General features: G+C 38.6%; 1 protein-coding gene across 1 annotated transcript in view; it reads left to right on the top strand.

The window, feature by feature from the left end:
- rps6kc1 (ribosomal protein S6 kinase polypeptide 1) overlaps positions 1-19,905 on the top strand; it is a 59,729-nt gene that overhangs the window by 21,343 nt on the left and 18,481 nt on the right. Inside the window, exons 10-14 of the mRNA XM_007229959.4 lie at positions 47-94; positions 1,919-2,051; positions 7,287-7,630; positions 8,582-9,713; positions 16,603-16,692. Coding sequence (XP_007230021.3) covers positions 47-94; positions 1,919-2,051; positions 7,287-7,630; positions 8,582-9,713; positions 16,603-16,692 — 1,747 coding nt within the window. The remainder of the gene's footprint in view (positions 1-46; positions 95-1,918; positions 2,052-7,286; positions 7,631-8,581; positions 9,714-16,602; positions 16,693-19,905) is intronic.

Genomic DNA, 19,905 nt, shown 5'->3' with positions numbered 1-19,905 from the left:
GAAAACCAGTATGTGGTCGTTATCTGTTTGTGTTTATGTTCTTCAGGTCCTGCTGGTGATGGACAAGAGAACTCAGGAGATGTTTGTTCTAAAGGTAAGCACCAGCGAGAGGCTGTAAAATCAGTTTAGTTATGCTGAAGAGTATTGAATCCACACACCAACACTTTGGAGATTAGCTTTTCTGGTAATAGTGTATCTGAGCTCCAACATGACTGCTTTAGTTAAAATGAGCAGTTGTATTTTCCATTCTCTAGCTAAAGATGTGTGTGAGAGAGACAGAGCAAGGAAGACATTTCTGCATTGAATTGAGTGTGTGTGTGTGTGTGATGCCATTATTTGTGGTCTCCTGTGGTCTGGACAGGCTCCAGATGCCAGCTGTTAGCATGGTCACAGATGATGCTAGTGTCCCCCACACACACATACACCACTTTGGCTCTGATAAGTGAGGTGTGTGTGTGTGTGTGTAACAGTCCAGATATCATTAGTTATCATTGGTTTATGATTCATTACTATTAAGATGAGGAAATCATTTATTCATGTAAAGCCTTTATGTACAGTTTAGTGCAAATGTCTGGGCACCCCTGCTCAAATGTCAAGTGATTTTTGATATAGTATGTTAAATAAAATAAAAGTCCTCTGCAAAGATCATGAAAACGCACAATTACAGTTTTTATGTTTTTGTTAAATTTAACCTTTGGGGAAAAATATAAAAGAGAAAAAACACAAATTATAGAACATTTCAATTTTCAGTTTCCAGTATGTTCATTGTAGTATATAAATCAAACATATGCTTTATAAATAGCAGAAAATGCCTTATTTTCTTCTTTATAATAATCACTCGCTTATTAAGACCTAAGACCAGGGTTGCTCACACTTTTTATTAAACTTATGTAATTAAAGATAAATATATGCAAAGATAGTAATTCTGGTCGAGCACATATACAGCTCTGGAAAAAATTAAGAGACCACTTCAGTTTTTGAATCAGTTTCTCTGATATTGCTATTTGTAGGTATATGTTTGAGTAAAATGAACATTGTTGTTTTATTCTATAAACTACAGACAACATTTCTCTCAAATTATAAATAAACTTATTGAAATTTAGAGCATTTTTTGCAGAAAACAAGAAATGGTTAATTTAACAAAAAAGATGCAGAGCTTTCAAACCCCAAATAATGCAAAGAAAACAAATTCATATTCAAAAAGCTTTAAGAGTTTAAAAATCACAGTTTTTGTGCATCTTGGCATGTTCTCCTCCACCAGTCTTACACACTGCTTTTGGACAATTTATGCCGCTCCTGTGCAAAAATTCAAGCAGTTCAACTTGGTTTGATGGCTTGTGATTATTCATCTTCCTCTTGATTATATTCCAGAGGTTTTCAGTTAGATACAATCAAAGAAACTCATGATTTTAAAGTGATACTTTTCCAGAGCTTTATATGACTTTCAAATTGTCGGTAGAACATCCTAATGTTGTTCTTAAAAGCATAATATTGAGTTAATATTATGATAATACAAAATAAAAATAAACAATAATGAAGTAATTATGAAAAAAAGAAGTAAATTAATTAAAATAATGTAAATATATAAAATGTATATATTTTGTCAGTTAATTCGTATTGAGTGAAAAATGTTTTGCTTTTTTTAGTGTATAATATTAAAAATTTCTGTTCCAATTTGTTATCCTGCAGTGATCCACCGATTAAATACACTTTATTTGATGAAAGTCCGCTATTAGCTGTATTGTATTGGCTTGCCACATTTGTCACAGTATTGAAGAATTTATTGGTTTACACAATATTAGCATAAAAATCGCATTTTGTGTGAAATGTGCTTTATTGTTTAAGGAGTTTGGAATGTTTTTGTGTATTATTCAGGTAAAGAATGGGACAGGAATAAATCTATTTACCTGTGTTTTAGGGGCTGAGGAAGAGTAGCGAGTGTGGGCGAGTGAAGAAGACCGTTGTCCCGCGGACGGTGCCCAACATGGTGCGGCTCAGGAAGTTCATCGTCTGTGAAGACTCCATCTTCCTGCTGTTGCACTATGCTGAGGGTAAGTGTCACACATACAGTTAACTTCAACAATATACTTCATAAAGCAGAAGTACATGATACCATTACTTTTATTAGGTGTTGTAATATTGAAATAATTTTTTTTGCAGGACATTATTCACGATGTAAAGTAACATATGACGTTGGAAGAACATTTCTAACTGTTGTCCGTCTCGCTTGCATCGCAGTTTTGTTAGCCAATGAGAGGCGGTATGTTTGCATGTATAAATATTCATGCGCAAGAGCCAAAACCCCCCCCCACACTCCTTCACGGGACTAAAGCAGCATTATACTGGATCACCGGAGCGCTTTTTTTTTCTCTCACAAAAACCAGCTCACATGACATTCATTCGTACTAGAGACGACAATTAGACATTTTAAAATGAATGAAAAAGACCTTTAAGTAAGTGACCTGCAGAAAATCTCTTTCTTTACAGCATTCTGCCTTCGTTCCTCGCTCTCTTTTCTTCCCTGTCTTCTTTCTGCTCTGTATAAGCTCTCACTCTGCCTCAGTCTATTTCTCTCTCTCTTTCTTTCTCTTTTCCTCGTCTGTCTCTGTCAGCTCACTCTGCTCTCTCTCTGCTCTCAGCGTCTCCAGTCATTTTCAGCCAGTTAGCCTTTTGGCTCTCTTACTTGAGTGTTTATTGAGAGCCCCCTTACCCCTCCCACCCACGTCTATTTCCTTGGCTCGTCATGGCAAGTCCTCTCTCTTTCTTTCTGACACGCGCTCCCTCCCTCATTCACGCACTTTCACTCACACACACACACACACATGGATACACACAAATGCTCGCTCGTCTCTCTCTGTCCTTGTTAAGCTTGTGTCACAGGTCATTATCTATGGTAGCAGGTGCTGCTCTGGATCATTAACTAAGCTAACACCTGCGTCTCCTTGTTCTCCGCTGTGTGTGTGTGTGTGTGTGAGTGTGTGTGTTTGTGCGTGTGTGTGCGCGCGCTCTGACACATCTGTGTTCAGGGTTGTGTTTATATTGGAATGAATACACCACTTAATCTCAGAGCCATTTGTGCGACATCATGTGCCTGTGTTAATAAGTTGCCTGAAACCTCTCAAGTAGCCTAAAGCGCCGCTTCTTATCACCGCTGGAGAGTGTGTGTGTGTGTGTGTGTTTTGTGGTGCTTGCCAAGTGCAGTTTAATTGTGCTGATTTTCTGTTGTTGTGAGTTTATTGCGGGTCCCTTTTGTTTACTTGAACAGAAGTTCATGGTCTTTGTTACAGTCATCAGTAAGCAGTCCAAGATCATTATTGCCCATACTTCAGGTTCTTAAGGTGAGAGGGGACAATATGGAGGGCCCTAGCCCCACACTCCCCTTGTACACTTCTTTTTTTGGCTCTGGGTTTGACTGCTAAACAGCTCTCAAAGTGACACTGAGATAAGCCCCAGTTGCTCATTTAAATAATAAGTGAACTTCTTCACCCGCTTTATGACTCAATTTTACCATTCCACCTTAAATGCTGCAGCAGTTACACTACATGTCCAAATGTTTGTGAACTCCCATACTGATGATGGCATTTAGCTACTTTGAGATGCAGCTATTGCTAACATAGATGTGAAAGGTACTGTAGAGAAGAACTGCCAATAGAATAACACACTCTGGAGCAGATAAACATGAACCTATTACCACTGTGCCTAAAGCCCTGTCCGGACAGGATTAGTTTCTCAGGGGGTCCTGGGGTAATTTTCTCTTTTATAGGGGGGTTACTCATTGATTTTATTCCTGTCAGGGAACAACCATGTATGTGTTTTTCTCAGACATCCTCTGAGAAATTTACAGGCTGAATTATGTACTATTTTTCGATAAACTCCGTGGTCCTCTGGTAATTTTAGTCCCGTCTGGAGTCACATCTCTGAGTTTCGTCACCTAATGAAATAAATGATTTGTCCACTGCCATGCACTGTAATTACATCTTGGACGCGCGTTTTCACAGAGATCCACGTAAACGCAACAGCGAGTGGAAATGGAGGAGCTACTGAACGTGAAGTCATGTGACCGAGAAAGCCTAAAAACTCACTGGTCCTCATGTTTTTTTAATTGCAGTCCGGATGCAGGACTGAAATCACTGAGTAGAAGTGTGAAATATTTTTCACAGACGTCCCCCTGAGAAACTAATCCTGTCCGGATAGGGCTTAATACAAGGCTTGGGCTAATGGGGTGCAAAGCCCTCCAGTATTGAGCAGTAAAGCAGTGGAATTCTATGAAAAGCTCTGGTATTCCCTGGAATTACTATGCTCCATCCAGGTGCTAACATTAAGTTGGAAAGTTAAGTCTGTTTTCTCCACAGTTGCCCCAAATTGGTGGGCGAACGTTTTAGGGGTGTAAGTGCTTTTTGAAGAGCTCAATCTAAAAGAAGGGTATAGAACCAATCTATAGAAGGGTAACCTTCTATTTTTAGCTGACTCCAACCCCCCCCTCAATTTTGACAAAATGCTATTTAAAAAAAAGGGAGGAGTAGTTTGGGAGGGGAACTGGGTGATGTATGGGTTTAGGGTTGGGACAGACAGGAGAGCTAATAGGGCTAAGCGGTGTGCCTCTGACGGCGGCGTGCCTCTGATAATGCCATCATGGGGCCGGTATTAGTGAGACACAGACACATCATCCTCACCTATAGCTCAGTTGAACCTGTGAGGGCACTGCAGAGGCAGAGATGACCAAAAAAAAAGTGTTTTGTAAAGGTTAGTTCTTAATTTCCTTCAATATGATCTAATTTCAATATTGAAATGAATGGTCTTAAAGCCACCTCATGTGGTGTATGTAGTCATGAACTGTTGGAGCTAAAGAATATGATACATATATTATGTAACAATATTTTAAGACATTTTTACAACACAAATTACACTCCCTGGCCAAAACAAAAAGTCTCCACCTGGATTTAAGTAAGTAAATTATATGGGGTTGATGCTGCAGTTGGTCAGGTCTAGGTTCAGCAACAGTATGTGCTGAAAGAATGAGGTCAGCTGACTACCTGAATATACTGAATATAGACCAGATTATTACATTAATGTTTTTTTTCCTCCCTGATGACACGGCCATATTCAGACTCTACCATCATTAATGCTGAAAGATCTGAAATAAATGAAATAAATCTTGTGACATTGCAGAAGCTAAAGGTGGTCACACAAAGTATTAGAGTGTGTGACAATGCTGGCAAAATGCATCAGCATTGGCAGATTTCTTCACGCATATTTCAGTACTGACTATTTTACATACCATAAGAAAAGTTATCAACATATGATTAAAATATCATCCTGGGGCCTTTCAAAATCCACACTTGACGAAATGGCAGCAGTTTAACGTTCTCAAATAACCTTCTGCCTGGAGAACCACCCCCGGTACTTTTAGTGCTGAGGCAGGGATGTTGAGATCAGTACCACTGTGTTTTGGGCTGAAGTCAGTCCAAACAAACGCAGAGATCGGACGGGGAGTTTTGGGCTCCTGACCCGAGTGACATTCGCGGAGCCCGATTGGCTGCTTTTTTGTTTGTTTGTTTGCTTTGTTCGTAGACTGGAATAATTTGGGCTGCAGCGGTGTCATTATCTTAGCAGTGAAGAGCCAATTCATTCTGTTAACACAGCAGATGTTACCCTCCAATCACTCACAACACAGCTGTGTGAGGGTGTGCGTGTGTGGGGTGTGTGTGTGTGAGAGAGAGAGAGAGAGAGAGAGAGAGAGAGAGAGTGTGTGTGCATTTAGGCTTGCAATCTGTTAGAAACGAGATGGTATCATTTAAAACCCTGGCTCTTTACATTGTAGTGACCTTTTTCGTTCTGCTGGTGCGGATTGGTGATTTGCCTTACACAGCATTCTGCTCTATTGATATCAGCTGCCCAGTGGAGTACAACTGCTTCTCTAGACTTGGATATAAAGTCATAATTTGGCAAGACACACTTTTGCACAGTTTTCCCCTTCTTACCTCAGATGTAGTCGATTAACCAAGAGGTATTTGGTGTCTGTCGTTTTTTCCATTGGAGCGACAAAATGAAAGTAATTTGCAGGTAGTGGGAAATCGTTTAATAGCAATTAGCATCATGATAAGGGCGCAGAAAGGACATGCTCAGATCACCCGTAACGTTAGAACTATTTAGAGTCAGCATCTTTATCTACAGTAGCATCTCTCAAGGATTCGGAAATATTAGGCAATAAGTAAACAGTCAGTTTCTTATTTTACTTTATGTTTGAGTAAAATAAACATTGTTGTTTAATTCTTTAAACTACGGACAACATTTCTCCCAAATTCCAAATAAAAATATTGTCGTTTAGAGCATTTATTCGCAGAAAATGAGAAATGGTTAAAATAAAAAAAGACGCAGAAATTTCAGACCTAAATAATGCAAAAAAAACAAGTTCATATTAATGAATTTTTAGGAGTTCAGAAATCAATATTTGATGGAATAACCCTGGTTTTTAATCACAGTTTTCATACATCTTGGCATGTTCTCCTCCACCAGTCTTACACACTGCTTTTGGATAACTTTATGTCACTTCTAATGCAAAAAATCAAACAGTTTAACTTTATTTAATGGCTTGTGATCATCCATTTTCCTTTCGAGGTTTTCAGTTTGGTAAAATCAAAGAAGCTCATTATTTTTAAGGGCTCTCTTATTTTTTTTTTCAGAGCTGTATAGGAGTGGGAATCACACCATCACAATATGTTGCCCCTCATATCGATATCACAGTACTGTGATTCTGTGATAATCAAATATCACAAGACAATTCTCTATGATGCTTCATAGCAGCTGTGTTACTGCAGAGCAAAATGTAGATCAAATAATTTTAAATAAGCAAATACCAGGATTTATGGATTTATTGGTGTCAGATTCTCAGAATTTCACAACCAGGGTTCTTCATTTGATTATGAAGCAGTAACTTTAGTAAGTCACACTGGGAGGGTGAGTCTTAAAGAGTTTAAAGTACCTATGTTTTCATATGAAGATTGGTGCGTTACAGTCAAATTGATACAACATATTGACATATCGATATATTGTCCACCTTAAGTGATAGTGATAAAAGAAGGACAAATGGGCACACAACAATAGACAAACACAGTCTGCTATGGTGCTCCCTCCATGCTTCACAGTTGGGATTCTTTTTTTCCTCCAAAGAATGCATTGTACATTTTTGTGTACTTTTTACGTGTGTAGAGTCTTTTGTGGGCATTTAGCCTTGGAATAAAAAAAGCTTCTTAAAATAAATGAACTTTTTTGTCTTATGTTTCTAGGAGGCAAACTGTGGTCTCACATCACCAAGTACCTCCATCAGGGCACTCCAGAGGAGAGCTTCGATATCCCCTTCATCCAGAAGTCCCACACGGCGAGCGTGCGCTGTGCTGAACGTCTGGACCCGGCCTTGGCCAGCTCGGACAGTGCTGGATCTCACCCCAGCCTGGAGCAGGAGGAGGAGGAGGAGGAGGAGGAAGAGGGCACTGCTTCACTTGGCCTTCCCCAGCTGAGCACCCTGAGCCTGAGGGATAACAGCTTGCAGGCCCCTCCACCAGGCTCTGGAGACACGTCTGAGGAAGAGTGTACAAACAGCTACTTGACTCTATGCAATGAATATGAACAGGTAGGAGTGTAAAGGTGCATTGATCTGATGAGATGGATAGCACTGATGTAAATTCATGATAGAATGTTACCTCAGTGGGGTGTAGTTATCTTGTGAGTAAGGCTGAACACTGGCCAGAGTACTCATGGGCACTATCGTTGTGCATTATCTGAGTTGGAGTGAAAAAAAATACAAAAATCAAGCCTGACTCTACCGGGCCCCATGTACGTTCAGTACATTTTCATAAACTGTCATGAGCCCGATTTAAACCCAACATTTGACAGTGACAGTGACAGTGGCTTGTAATGATGGTGATTAGCATTGACTGGCTAGAATGTTTGGTATCACTTTAAAATAAGGCTCTTTATAAAGGGTTCATAAAGGAGTTTATTAATGGTTATGAATTAAGTTGGAAATACTTTAAAAAACATTAATGAGCACTTACAACACATAAATAGAAATAGAAATTAACAGTGACAATGACTTTTTTAACATATCTAATAGAAAAAAAAAGAAAGTCAGTTGAATTAAATCATTTTCTAAACCAACATAATCATATAAAATTGTTCAAATTATTTAGAAATTTAATTAAACCATTAAATAACATCCTTAGGAGGTATTATTAAATCAAACTATTATGAATCATTCCCTAAATGAACCAATGGATCTTTTCCTTAGGAACTGCCATCAATTTGAATCACGGTAAATAATTTAAGAAAGAGTTATTAAATGACTAACAAAAACAAAAGCTACAATCAGCTCAAATGTACTGTACATTGTTTCCTAAAATGTTTATAATGTCCTAGAGAACTGTAGTCAAATTCAGACCTAGTCAGCAGTTTCTTAAATAATAAATAAATCACTTGTTAATGAGCTGTAATTAAATTGAATAATTGTGAAGTTGTTTCCTTAAAAGATCTTGATTCATTTCCTAAAGAACTGTAATTAAATTGAGTTTAATTGTGACTGCAGGAAAAGATAGAACCCGGGACTCTGGGTGACGAAGAGAAGGAGGATGCTGAGGAGGCGGAGGAAGACTCCTGCATCACCGCAGGCGAGGGTTCCGGCATTGCCGCAGCTACGTCCTTGTCCCGCACGCGTTCTTTGATAAGCGGCGACAGCTTGTGCTCTCCAATCACAACACAGGAGCTGCGGTTCTTCACAGAGGATGAGGATCTTAGTGACCCGCGCACTCTGGATACTCTAGACTCTCTGGACCGATCCAAACGTTCCCCGATGGAGCTGTTCCGTATAGACAGCAAAGACAGCGCCGACCTCTCCCGAGGCCTGTTCTCAACCTCTGACCTGGGCTCGGAGGTCACGGAGGACCCTCTGGAGGTGGGTGAGGTTGTGGAGGTCAAAGGTCACGTGACGGACCTCTGGCGCTTCGACAGTGATCAAGGTTCTAATGAGTCTGTACCGGTGATCTCCTTCAAAGACGCCATGGTGGAGGACGAGGGACGGCCTCCTGACTTGTTAGTCAACCTGCCCCGAGTCAGAGGGGGCACTGGGGTCACCGTGGATGATTTGGAGGAGGAGCTTGTGGCAGCAGGCGTGGCTTTTGCAGTAGAAGCTAAGCCCTCTCCGAAATTTGGCAAACCTGACGTGCTGCAGCTGGGAGAGGAGGCGGGGCTAGACCTGTCACTCAAGGCGAATAATGATGAGGTAGACGGGCTTGCTTTCTCTAATTTAGATAAAGATTCCAATACGGATCCTCCTTCTATTCGCAGTAATGCTGTGCCTAACAAACTTTCAAGCTCTCTTTCTCCCTCCAACTCACTCACTCCATTACCACAGTTCTCTGAACTGCTGCACTCCACCGACCCCAGGACCGAGGCCTGCCCCACACTGCTGAAACTGTCTGCACAAACGGGGTCCGAGGTCCCGGAGATCACAGGGGCTCGGGTGGAGAGAGAGGGGCGCAGCGTCACAGAACTGTTCCGTGAGCTGGACGAGCTGGCCGAGGTGGCGCTGCACACGCACATCCCAGAGACGCTGGTCAGGAGCTGGGCCGTGGACATGCTGCTGGCCCTGGATGCTCTCCATCAGGAGGGTGTTATCTGCAAAGACCTTAACCCTAACAACATACTGCTGGATCACAGAGGTATGAACAGAATCCTCTTGCCTTGACATTCTTATGATACTTAATAATAGCCAGAGCAGAATCAGTAACGTGTTATTATTTTTTTAACACAGTTAATCACGCCACCAAGTTTGACCCCAACTTCCCCCGTTATTTGCACCACCCCTTCTTATATACTGCTGTTATCTGAAGATAATATACAGCTATGAACAAACACTGCTGTTACTGTTAATTTGCAGAGGCAAATTTTCTGCGTTCTGCATTAAAGGAGCTTCACACTGCACAGATATAAGAGCTGGAACACAGAATTTTCTCCCTATATTTACTTCCTTGCTCCCACTTCAGACAGTTCTGACCAATCACAGGAGACAATGGGCTTACATAGTTTTTGGTGCTTCAAGCTCCAAACACTCCAAGTAAACGAATTCATCAACTGAACCGGACCATTAAAACCAACTACATGTGTGAAAATGTGCCCTTTTATACCCAGCTAATTAAATTGTAATTCAGATAAGCTTACAACCAAGCTGAGATGTTCACCATAAAGTAAAAAAAAAGTTTCTTGTATCATATTTATCATGCATTCTTTGTTCCAGCGCCCCACGTTGGTATATACTAATATTTTAATTGACACCGCTAATATAAATATTATTACATTTTACATTTCTTACATCCATTCTTTTATGTACATTTAAATATCCACTATAAAAACTTGCGTCTTAAAAAGAACAAATGTGAATAATTGCAGTTACTCAAAGAAAATTGTTGTGATTAATCTAATTAATTTTTTTATTGATTGACACTATTTAAAATATTGAGCACAATAAATACAGTAAAAGTTTAGATACATATTACTTAGAATAAATATTTGTAGGGGATTGGCTTAATCGCAGTGACTTATTTTGATGGACTGTCAGGCTTGAATATTTACATAAAAACATGATTTGTAAACAGAAGCCATGTCATGTCACATATTATTAATCAAAAAATGTTTGAGCACATATAATTATTTTACAGTTTTATTTTAAATGGTCTATTTACCTTATTTAGCCCTGCAACAAGGAGGGCCCCATGTTTGTTTGCCTTGTGTTGGAATTTCTGGTTCAGCAGCGTATCATTGATATAGATTACACCCACAGTGATGAATACGTACAGAATGAGTAATGTAATAAACTCCAGAGTTGGGACGATCGATCGGCTATGTATTAGTATTGGCCGATTTCCAGCCAAAATACACGATCGGTGATCAGCCTATATTCCTCTGATTTAGCTGGTCTGATTAAGGAGTTAAGAGCTAAGCAGTTAGGCAGTGCTGTGTGTGTATCACTGTTGGAGATGCAAGGTTAAAAGCTAAAAGCAACATCATTCCTAAATTTCTTTTGGGATAAATAAAGGATCCATCCAGCCATCCATCCATAGGGCCTCCATGAAGATTTCACATTTTTTAGCTTCTAAAAATGTAAATGTAAATGTAAGCTAAAAATGAAAATTAAATATTTAATTTACTTTAAAATCTATGAATTCAAGTAAATTGACAGAAAAACCCAAACTGCTATGGAAATTCCAGAAAGACCTACTCAGATCACTGATGGAAAAAAGCAGTGAATAGTTCCGCTGTCAAACACTGTTTTGACAGATTTGGATTGATTGTGGAGGAGACTCTACAGAATTAATATTATCTATTTCTTTGTAGACTGTACTGGGATCTGACTCTCTGAAAAGAGCCTGCAAATTATAAAACAGACAATGATGTTATGTGTTCTTGACATTTTATTCAAACCACACAGACAAAAGCAGAGCGTAAACCGTAAACGCATGTCTAGGTCAGCTAGTCTAGTTAGCTAACCTATGTTAACTAGCTAGCTAACTGTAACTAAGTGAATAACAAAGATTAGAGATTTCTCAGTGAGCTATTTAAGACACCTGTTAGCTAGTATATAATTTATAAAAAAACCTCTATTAATCTCCATAATCCAAATACCTGAACTAGTTGTAGTTTAGAAGCCTCCGAGCTTTGCAGCTCTGGTGCTTAGCCTTTAAAGGAAGCTGCAGTTCCTCGTCCAACCTCTAGATGGAAATTCGGAGCTGGAGCAAGGAACCTCAACAGCCACTCAGTTCTACAGCACAGGAAGATTCTCATCAGCTCAGCTCAGTCTGCAGATTTATGCTTTCTGCAGTTCATATGTGTAGGACTAATATGCCTTGAGGTAAAAAAAGAGAGTAAAGGTTTTAACCTCATTAACCGGATAATACCGTTCTCTACAGTTCATCTTTCAGCCCTGTGATGTCTGTGATGCACATTTTTGATGCATGCTATTTTTATTTTATATGAAGCGATTTTGTCATGATTACAATATAGCAATATGTAAAATTACACTGTTATCGTAAAAAAGGTAGATTATTATAATCACACATTTGAAAGCTCCACAAATCAGTTTATGCCCAGATCAGACTACACGATTTTAGCCCGATTTTGACCCGATTTTGTTACCGCCGACAAATTGTGTGCGTCGGATCCGAATTTCAGTGTCGCGAGCGATAAAGCTCCGTGTAGTTACATCTTTACCATACCTCAAGTTCAGTCTGGAGTACAAAAAGCATGTAATGTCCATTTGGGTCACCCAGGAACGAGCCCACAGTCGCTTCTCCCTCTTTTTTGTTTTTCTGAGCACAAAAGAGCTTCCATCATGCAAAGGGCTTCTGTAGCAATGATTGTTAGATTCTAAGCTTCTCTCCCGCAATGACCTACGAACTCACGCAAGGACGCGGATTATGATTGGTCGGTGACTAACATGTAGTGTTGCCAGTCCCACAAGAACGACACAAAACGAAGATAACTGGTTAATCTGACATGGTGAACATCGTGAGGGACAAAAACGTTGTGTAGTCTGAACTTGGCATCAGATGCTGCGCACTAGGATTGAGTGAAATATTGAGGTTTTAAGAAATATTGATATATTTTCATTAGAGATATGAGACAATGTAATTTATATCGATATAGACTATACTGCATTCCAGTCAGCACCAACAGTTCTTCCTGTTTGTCTCTACATAGCTTACCTCACCCCCTTCCTCTTTCACTTATTTAGTGATAATAATAAAAAAAAAAAAATTATTTGGATAATCTGTTATTTATAATTGATGTAATTTAAGTTGCAATTCAGTTGTTAATGACATAAAATGCTGATTGAATTACTAGGCTCCTGTAATATACAGGATATGGCACTGAAAGATAAAAGTGCCAAAAGTACCTTTGATAGAAGTGTATTTTTGTTATTACCTTATGGGATGAAAAAAAAATAGAAATCCATTCAGAGAAAAAAAAAAGTTAAGATAATAGTTTTGATCCATATCGCCCAGCTTTACTACTCACTTTCGATTATGAGGGGGCGCAGATTTCAGGAAAAGCACAGCACACTGCATGTAACATTTTTCTTAAAAAATTCAGAATTGAAGTTAAAAGGTCAGTTTTAACACTCTACTTTTTAATAAAATATGCTGTTTAAATCGAGCACGGGCTCATAATGACCGTTTGTGGGGGCGGGGTCACGTAAAGTTTCGGTTTCATCTTTACCATCATCACAGAACCTATCAAGCAGTTCCTGAAAGCAGTGGCTGAAAGCTGAGCTCAGCGCTGTGGATTTGTTTGAGCTTGCTGTAAAAAAAACGTTATTATTAAGAATTCCCATCTGGCCATTTAGACTGATTCACAATGCCATATATGGTATATGGGTATGTATTTCAGTACCACACAGGAAAGCATTTCAGATCAAATCAGAGATTATTCAGACATGCATGTATCTGGTTATAAGTGGTTTGGGCCCCCAAACATGCCTTTGCTGAGCTGCAGTGTTTGGAATGTGAGAATTGTATTATTATCATTATTGTTTGCTACTCTTTTGGCTAATATTGTGATGCTAGTTATTCTCACACTGCTGGCAGCGTGTTTTGAAATCTGTTGCATTTCCTGCTTTTACATCACTTATCTATGCATGTGTGTGATCTGGGCTGTTAGTGATATATCTGACCCTCCGTGCCCCCTCTCAGGGTTAGATCCCCTGCACAGAGATCAGAGCGCTAATAGGGTCCAGTGGTTAATAACAGCATTGCTGCCAACGACACACTGCTAGCACTCAAACCACAGCAATTACGGCTCCCTCATTCAGAGGAGTGTGTGTGTGTGTGTGTGTGTGTTTGTGTGTGTGTGTGTGTGAGAGAGAGAGAGAGAGAGAAAACGGTGGGGGCAGATTCATTTCATGTTGGGAGCAGATTGTAATTTTGTCGGGCTGTGTTTTAGTGGAGATGTGGGGTAGCTTTCAGCTTAATTAGCCAAACCATTTACTCTCGTGCTTCGTCTCTTCCTCTCCGTCGGTCTGTTCTCCTGTCTGTCTTGCTCTCTTCCTCTCGCTCATTCATTCTGTTATCTCTTTTTGCTTTCTCTCCTTTACCCTCTCTCGCTTTCACAGTTGCTGGTGATTTAAGTGCATTGGTTTTATTTTGCTAAAGAAAGGCAGCGCATGTTGTACTTACAACAAGTGCTGCAATGTAAGCTTTGTTTTGCAACATTTATCAATGCAATTTTTGATAAAATAGCAATGTAGGCAATTTTTTTTATATTTATTATTTTAAGTGGTATTAATTTACAGTCATGAACGAAAGTGTAAAGAAAAAATAAATAGCAGTTACACGTTTTGTAATCACATGTTTTTTTTGTGTGTGTGTGTGTGTATTGGAACAACATAAAAAATAACAGAAGAAAAAAAGTCAAAATTTATATAATTTTATACAAAACTTCCAAAATGGGTCGTGCAAAAATTTGGCACCTTTTCAAAACTGTGGGAAAATAACTGTGCTTCAAGCATGTGATGCTTGTTTAAACACACATGTGGGCAATATAAAAATCACACCTGAAACCAGATAAAAAGGAGAGAAGTTGATTTAATCTTTGTCATACTAAGCATAGAGAACAGAAAGGGTTGGAGACAACTGGCTGAGGACAAATATCAACAATCTCAAGGTTACAAGTCTCTTGAGATCCTGATGTTTCTTTGTTCATAATATGCAACATAGCCTAGAAGTTTACAACCCATATTCTCACTAAACCTCAATGGTAGAGATAATTTAATTAAAGGTTGTGATGCAGGATAGTCTAAATGGTGGATAAGCAATCAAGCCCCAATCAAGTTCCAGAGAAATTCAAGCTGACCTGCAGGCTCAGGGTGCATCAGTGTCAACTCAAACAATTTGTCAACATTTGAATGAAATGAAAGACTATGGCAGAAGACCCAGGAGGTCTCCACAGCTGACACATAAAATACATTAAAAAGCTAGACTACAGTTTACCAAAATGTTTGTGAGAATTCCAAAATCCTTCTGGGGCAACCTTCTTGGATCTTGTGGACAGATCAGAGCAAGCTAGAGCTTTTTGGTAAAGCACATCATTCTACTGTTTACTGAGACTGAAATACAGTATATAAGTTGTGTTTTATTTATTTTTTATTTTTTTGCTGCCTCTGGCACTGTGTGCAAGGCATCATGAAATCTGAAGATTACCAAAATAATTTGGGGGCAATGTAGGGCCCAGTGTCAGAAAGATAGGTCTGTATTTTAGTTCATGGGTCTTGCAGCAGGACAATGACCCCAAACATACTTCAAAAAGTACCCAGAGATGTATGGAAACAAAGCGCTGAAGAGGTTTGAAAATACCAGCAATTCCAGTTGCAGCTTGTTGATGGTTATAGGATGTGATTGATTTATGTTATTTTGTGCAATCAACTATTAAATTGAGGTTGCCCTCAATTTTGAAGTTTGAAGTCAATTTGGGCTTTTTTTCAGTTTTTGTGATGTTCCAAATATGCATGAAAGAGAAATAAACGCATGTATAACTTACCATGTGTTATTGCTATAATTTTCTATGAGAAATACTTTATTTCTGGAAGGTTTCAGGGGTGTTGATGATTTTTAAAACCTGGTTTCAAGGTAAACATGAACCTAAGCATAAAAAAACACATGAATAAATGGTCTTTTCAGTTCGAGTTCTTATCAGAAAAGTATTGTTTAGTATGTAATATTTTGTAGACTGATGAGTAGTAGATTATCTTAGCCCAGTTGTTTCACATGCAATGTTATATCTGCTAGTTGGTAGCTAAGCTATCAGTTTCCACAGTTTATGTAAGAACAATAAAGAAGAAGGGCAGGATGAATACTAAATTGCTAAATTGCTATGAGATGGAGCCTCTCTAAATCCCGACAGTGTCCCCTGCAGGAACAAGCCACACATTTTAACAGTGACCTTATTGGATGCCTAAAGTTCACCTATATGCACATGTTTAGCAAAGATACTAACCAGCAGTAGTGCTATTGTAGTGTAGTATTAGTCCACAAGGGTTTACTGATGGCCTCATCACACTGTTAATGCTGATTCATACATACTTACATGATGATGCATAACAGCTTTGGTTGTTTATTGGCTACATGTACACATGCATGCCCTCACCTTTTGTGGCTGTGTGCCAGTTTTAGCAAACACACTCGTCAGTGATGGTGAAGTGGTGTTCCACATCTGCGTCTGCAGTAGGCATGACCCAGCATTTAGACTGCCCACGCCAATCAATCCCTGCCCCCCCTGCCTACAGTGAACATGTGAGCATCAGAACTGGACTTTGTAGCCATGAAAGGAGGTCTGATCCATGGTGTCCTCCACTTCACATCTTAAAGGACTTGAAGTATTTGACTTTGAACATATCTGTGCGAAATAAACTGCGTCTTTAGAGGTCTTGTAGAGGGAGCTGTTTAGGTGGCATGTAAAGGACCGTTGGGATTTTATCTTATGTTATAAAAGAGTGTTCAAGAGTCCACCTTTTGTTTCTCACATTGTCACTCATCTGTCTCTCTCTCTCACTCCCTTCAGGTCATGTAGAGTTGACGTATTTCTGCAGCTGGAATGAAGTAGAGGAGTCATGTGATCCTGACGCCGTCAGTAAGATGTTCTGTGCACCAGGTTAGTCCGTCCTTCTGTCAATGTGATCTGAATGTTTGGTCTGAAGCAGTGAGAGCTTTTAACTGCCTTTCATAATCTGATTATGGAAGAATATCTGAGCTTGTCAGTAATTCAGTTAACACATACACATAATTTGTGCGTATTTTTCACAGATTTTCTCAGCTCACAAACTATCAACTATCAAGGTGACGATCAAAAAAAATCCAAAAACTTCTTATGTTCTTACTTGAAATGAATTGTAAACATCACATTTCATTTTTTTTCTTTTATTATTACAAAACAAAAATGCTCCCATGTTTTAGGTTTTTGCTGTGGTATCTTTTCTGTTTTAGTATTGGCCTAATCCCATTTCACCCTTTGGACCTACCACTTACTCCTACCCCTTCTTTTCAAGTGTATTCCTTCTTCTTACACTAAGAGTTGGTACAACCCTTCAAGCAATAACGTGTTAAAGTTCAGTAATCTAGCTGCTGGTTAACTAGTTAATTTTAGGGCTTTATTGTATGCCTTCAGAAAGGGGGGAGATAGTGGAGAAATTAATTATTATTGTCCATTCCTTAATTCCTCTATTAAGGGGAGCTGAAATGAGCTTTGACTAGCTTTTATTTAAATTTTTTTTCCCCCCATTCCACCTGCAAATGCTGCAGCCCCTGCCTTCTGTTGCACTATTTAAACCTCCTGTTATGTTCTGGGTCAAATTGACCTGTTTTAAGGTTTGAAGATCTAGGAAAAGAAGTATTTTTTTTAGTGTGAAACTTTTTCTGCATGCCTCAATTAGTGTAATCAACATGCAATGTGAAAATGGTTACATTTTTTCACATATTTGCAACCAACCCCTGCAAAAACAAAAACTAAAACCAAACTGCAATGTTATGTTTCAATATTATCTAAATTATAAAAATCTCCGTATGAAACCCCAGGGTTAACAAGCTCAACTTTTCCGCCCCTACCCCTCTAGCCTAACACGAATCAGGACACCCCTACCCCTCGGCATGCACGCGCAAAACAGAGGAGTAGGGGTAAGTGGTAAGAGCTAAGGGGTGAAATGAGATTGGGCCATTGAGTACTTAGGGAGGTATCGTATAGAAAGTCATAATTTTGGTTTTCTGACTACATTAGCAACTTGTGGGTGCTGTGTGTTAAACATTGCTTACTTATTTGCATTACCAAGGTCTGTTTTCTGTTTTCAAAAATCCAGAATACTCGGGTTAAGAGTTTACACTAAGATAATACAAGTCTCTCTTTTAGATGTCTAGCTCTTACTCTGGTATTACAAATCAGAGTATGCTTTTTTCATGACATCTTAAATAAGCAGATTTGCTTGACCTGCATTTTTTTGGTAGGTCAACAAACAGGTTAACAAATTAGATGAGAAATCTGGTGTGTTGGAAGAAGTAAAGGCAATGAAATGTGCATAAAAAATATAAATAAACTGCTCCGAACTGTTGTCAGAAGGTTGCTTCTTTAGCCGTGAAGCCAATTTTGTCATCAAGTAACTAACAATTAGCATGCAAGACATGTTTTAGCATGGAAAAAACAGCTGGTTTGTGCCTTGAAAATGGAATTGCTCTACAAGATCTCCAGACACGTGCCTTGTGTTATTATGATGTTAAGCATATTGCTCCTTGGTTTTAGTGCATGTTTTTCCTTCTCTTATCAAAATTGAGGGCATTACAACTAGCAGAAGCGTCCAGAAACTAAAGCATTGCTCCTACTTATGGTAGGATTTAATAAAAATATCTGGATGCTGATGAGATACACTACTTTCAATTCCCAAGATGTTTCAGTCATTTAAAAAAAAAGAAAAAAAAATAGTGTTCTGGGAATTGGAAAGGTTTTTAAGCAGTGCATATCCATATAAACACACACACACACACACACACACACAAACACACACGCACACACACACACGCAGACAAGCCATAGTGCTTGCAGTCATGCTAGGTGGCTTAAGGATGCTCTTTTAGGCTGTGGCACTTTTTAATAAGTATGAAAGCAGGATTTCTGATACCCCAAAAGCTATACGAGAGCTAACCAAAGCTCTGCCATATGGTTCAATCTCCGTTAAAGGCTTACAGAGTCTTCAAACCAAGTGAGTGTGACCTCACAGGATTTAACTCCGCAAAGAAATGATAGTGTGTTGGTATGTGTGTGTGTGTGTGTGTGTGTGTGTAGTCAGCATTTGAAGCCTTTATTTAGCCGACTTGCAGAAATATTCAACCCCTTTAGACATAATCAGAATGATCTGCGGTGTACATTTTATTCTGATGTTTTCTTCTGGGTAAAAGACTGACTTTGTCCATCTGTCTTTCATTATTTCTTTAATACTTTCTGACTGTCTGTCTGTCTTTTGTTATTCCTTTAATTCTTTTTTTCTGTCTGTCTGTCTGTCTTTCGTTATTTCTTTAATTCTTTCTTTCTGTCTGTCTTTCGTTATTTCTTTAATTCTTTCTGTCTGACTGTCTGTTTGTTTCGTTAGCTCTTTAATTCTTTCTGTCTGTCTGTCTGTCTTTCATTATTTATTTAATACTTTCTGTCTGTCTGTCTGTCTTTTGTTATTTCTTTAATTCTTTCTGTCTGCATGTCTGTGTCTGTCTGTCTTTCATTATCTCTTGAATTCTTTCTTTCTGTCTGTCTGTCTGTCTTTTGTTATTTCTTTAATAATTTCTTTCTGTCTGTCTGTCTTTCGTTATTTCTTTAATTCTTTATTTCTTTCTGTCTGTCTGTCTGTCTTTTGTTATTTCTTTAATAATTTCTTTCTGTCTGTCTGTCTTTCGTTATTTCTTTAATTCTTTATTTATTTATTTCTGTCTGTCTGTCTTTCGTTATTTCTTTAATTCTTTCTTTCTGACTGTCTGTCTGAATATCTTTCTTCATTTCTTTCTTTTTCTTTCTTTCATAATTTATTTCTTTTTCTTTCTTTCATAATTTATTTCTTTTTCTTTCGTTCATAATTTCAATGTAAAGTCTTTTGTTATTTCTGTCTGTCCTTTCTTTCTTTCTTTTTTTGTCTGTCCATCTGTTGTTATTTCTGTGTCTGTGTCTTTCTTTCTTTCTTTCTTTCTTTCTTTCTTTCTTTCTTTCTTTCTTTCTTTCTTTCTTTCTTTCTTTCTTTCTTTCTTTCTTTCTTTCTTATTCTCTCCATCTCCAAAAATACCTCTTAGTAAAACAGGTATTTTCTTTATTTCTTTCTTACTAAGTTTCATCATTTCT

This window comes from Astyanax mexicanus, chromosome 1 (genome assembly GCF_023375975.1).
Source record: "Astyanax mexicanus isolate ESR-SI-001 chromosome 1, AstMex3_surface, whole genome shotgun sequence".
In the NCBI taxonomy this organism is placed as follows: Eukaryota; Metazoa; Chordata; class Actinopteri; order Characiformes; family Acestrorhamphidae; genus Astyanax; species Astyanax mexicanus.
The sequence above is the reverse complement of the archived record's forward strand: the minus strand, read 5'-3'. Positions and strand labels throughout refer to the sequence as shown.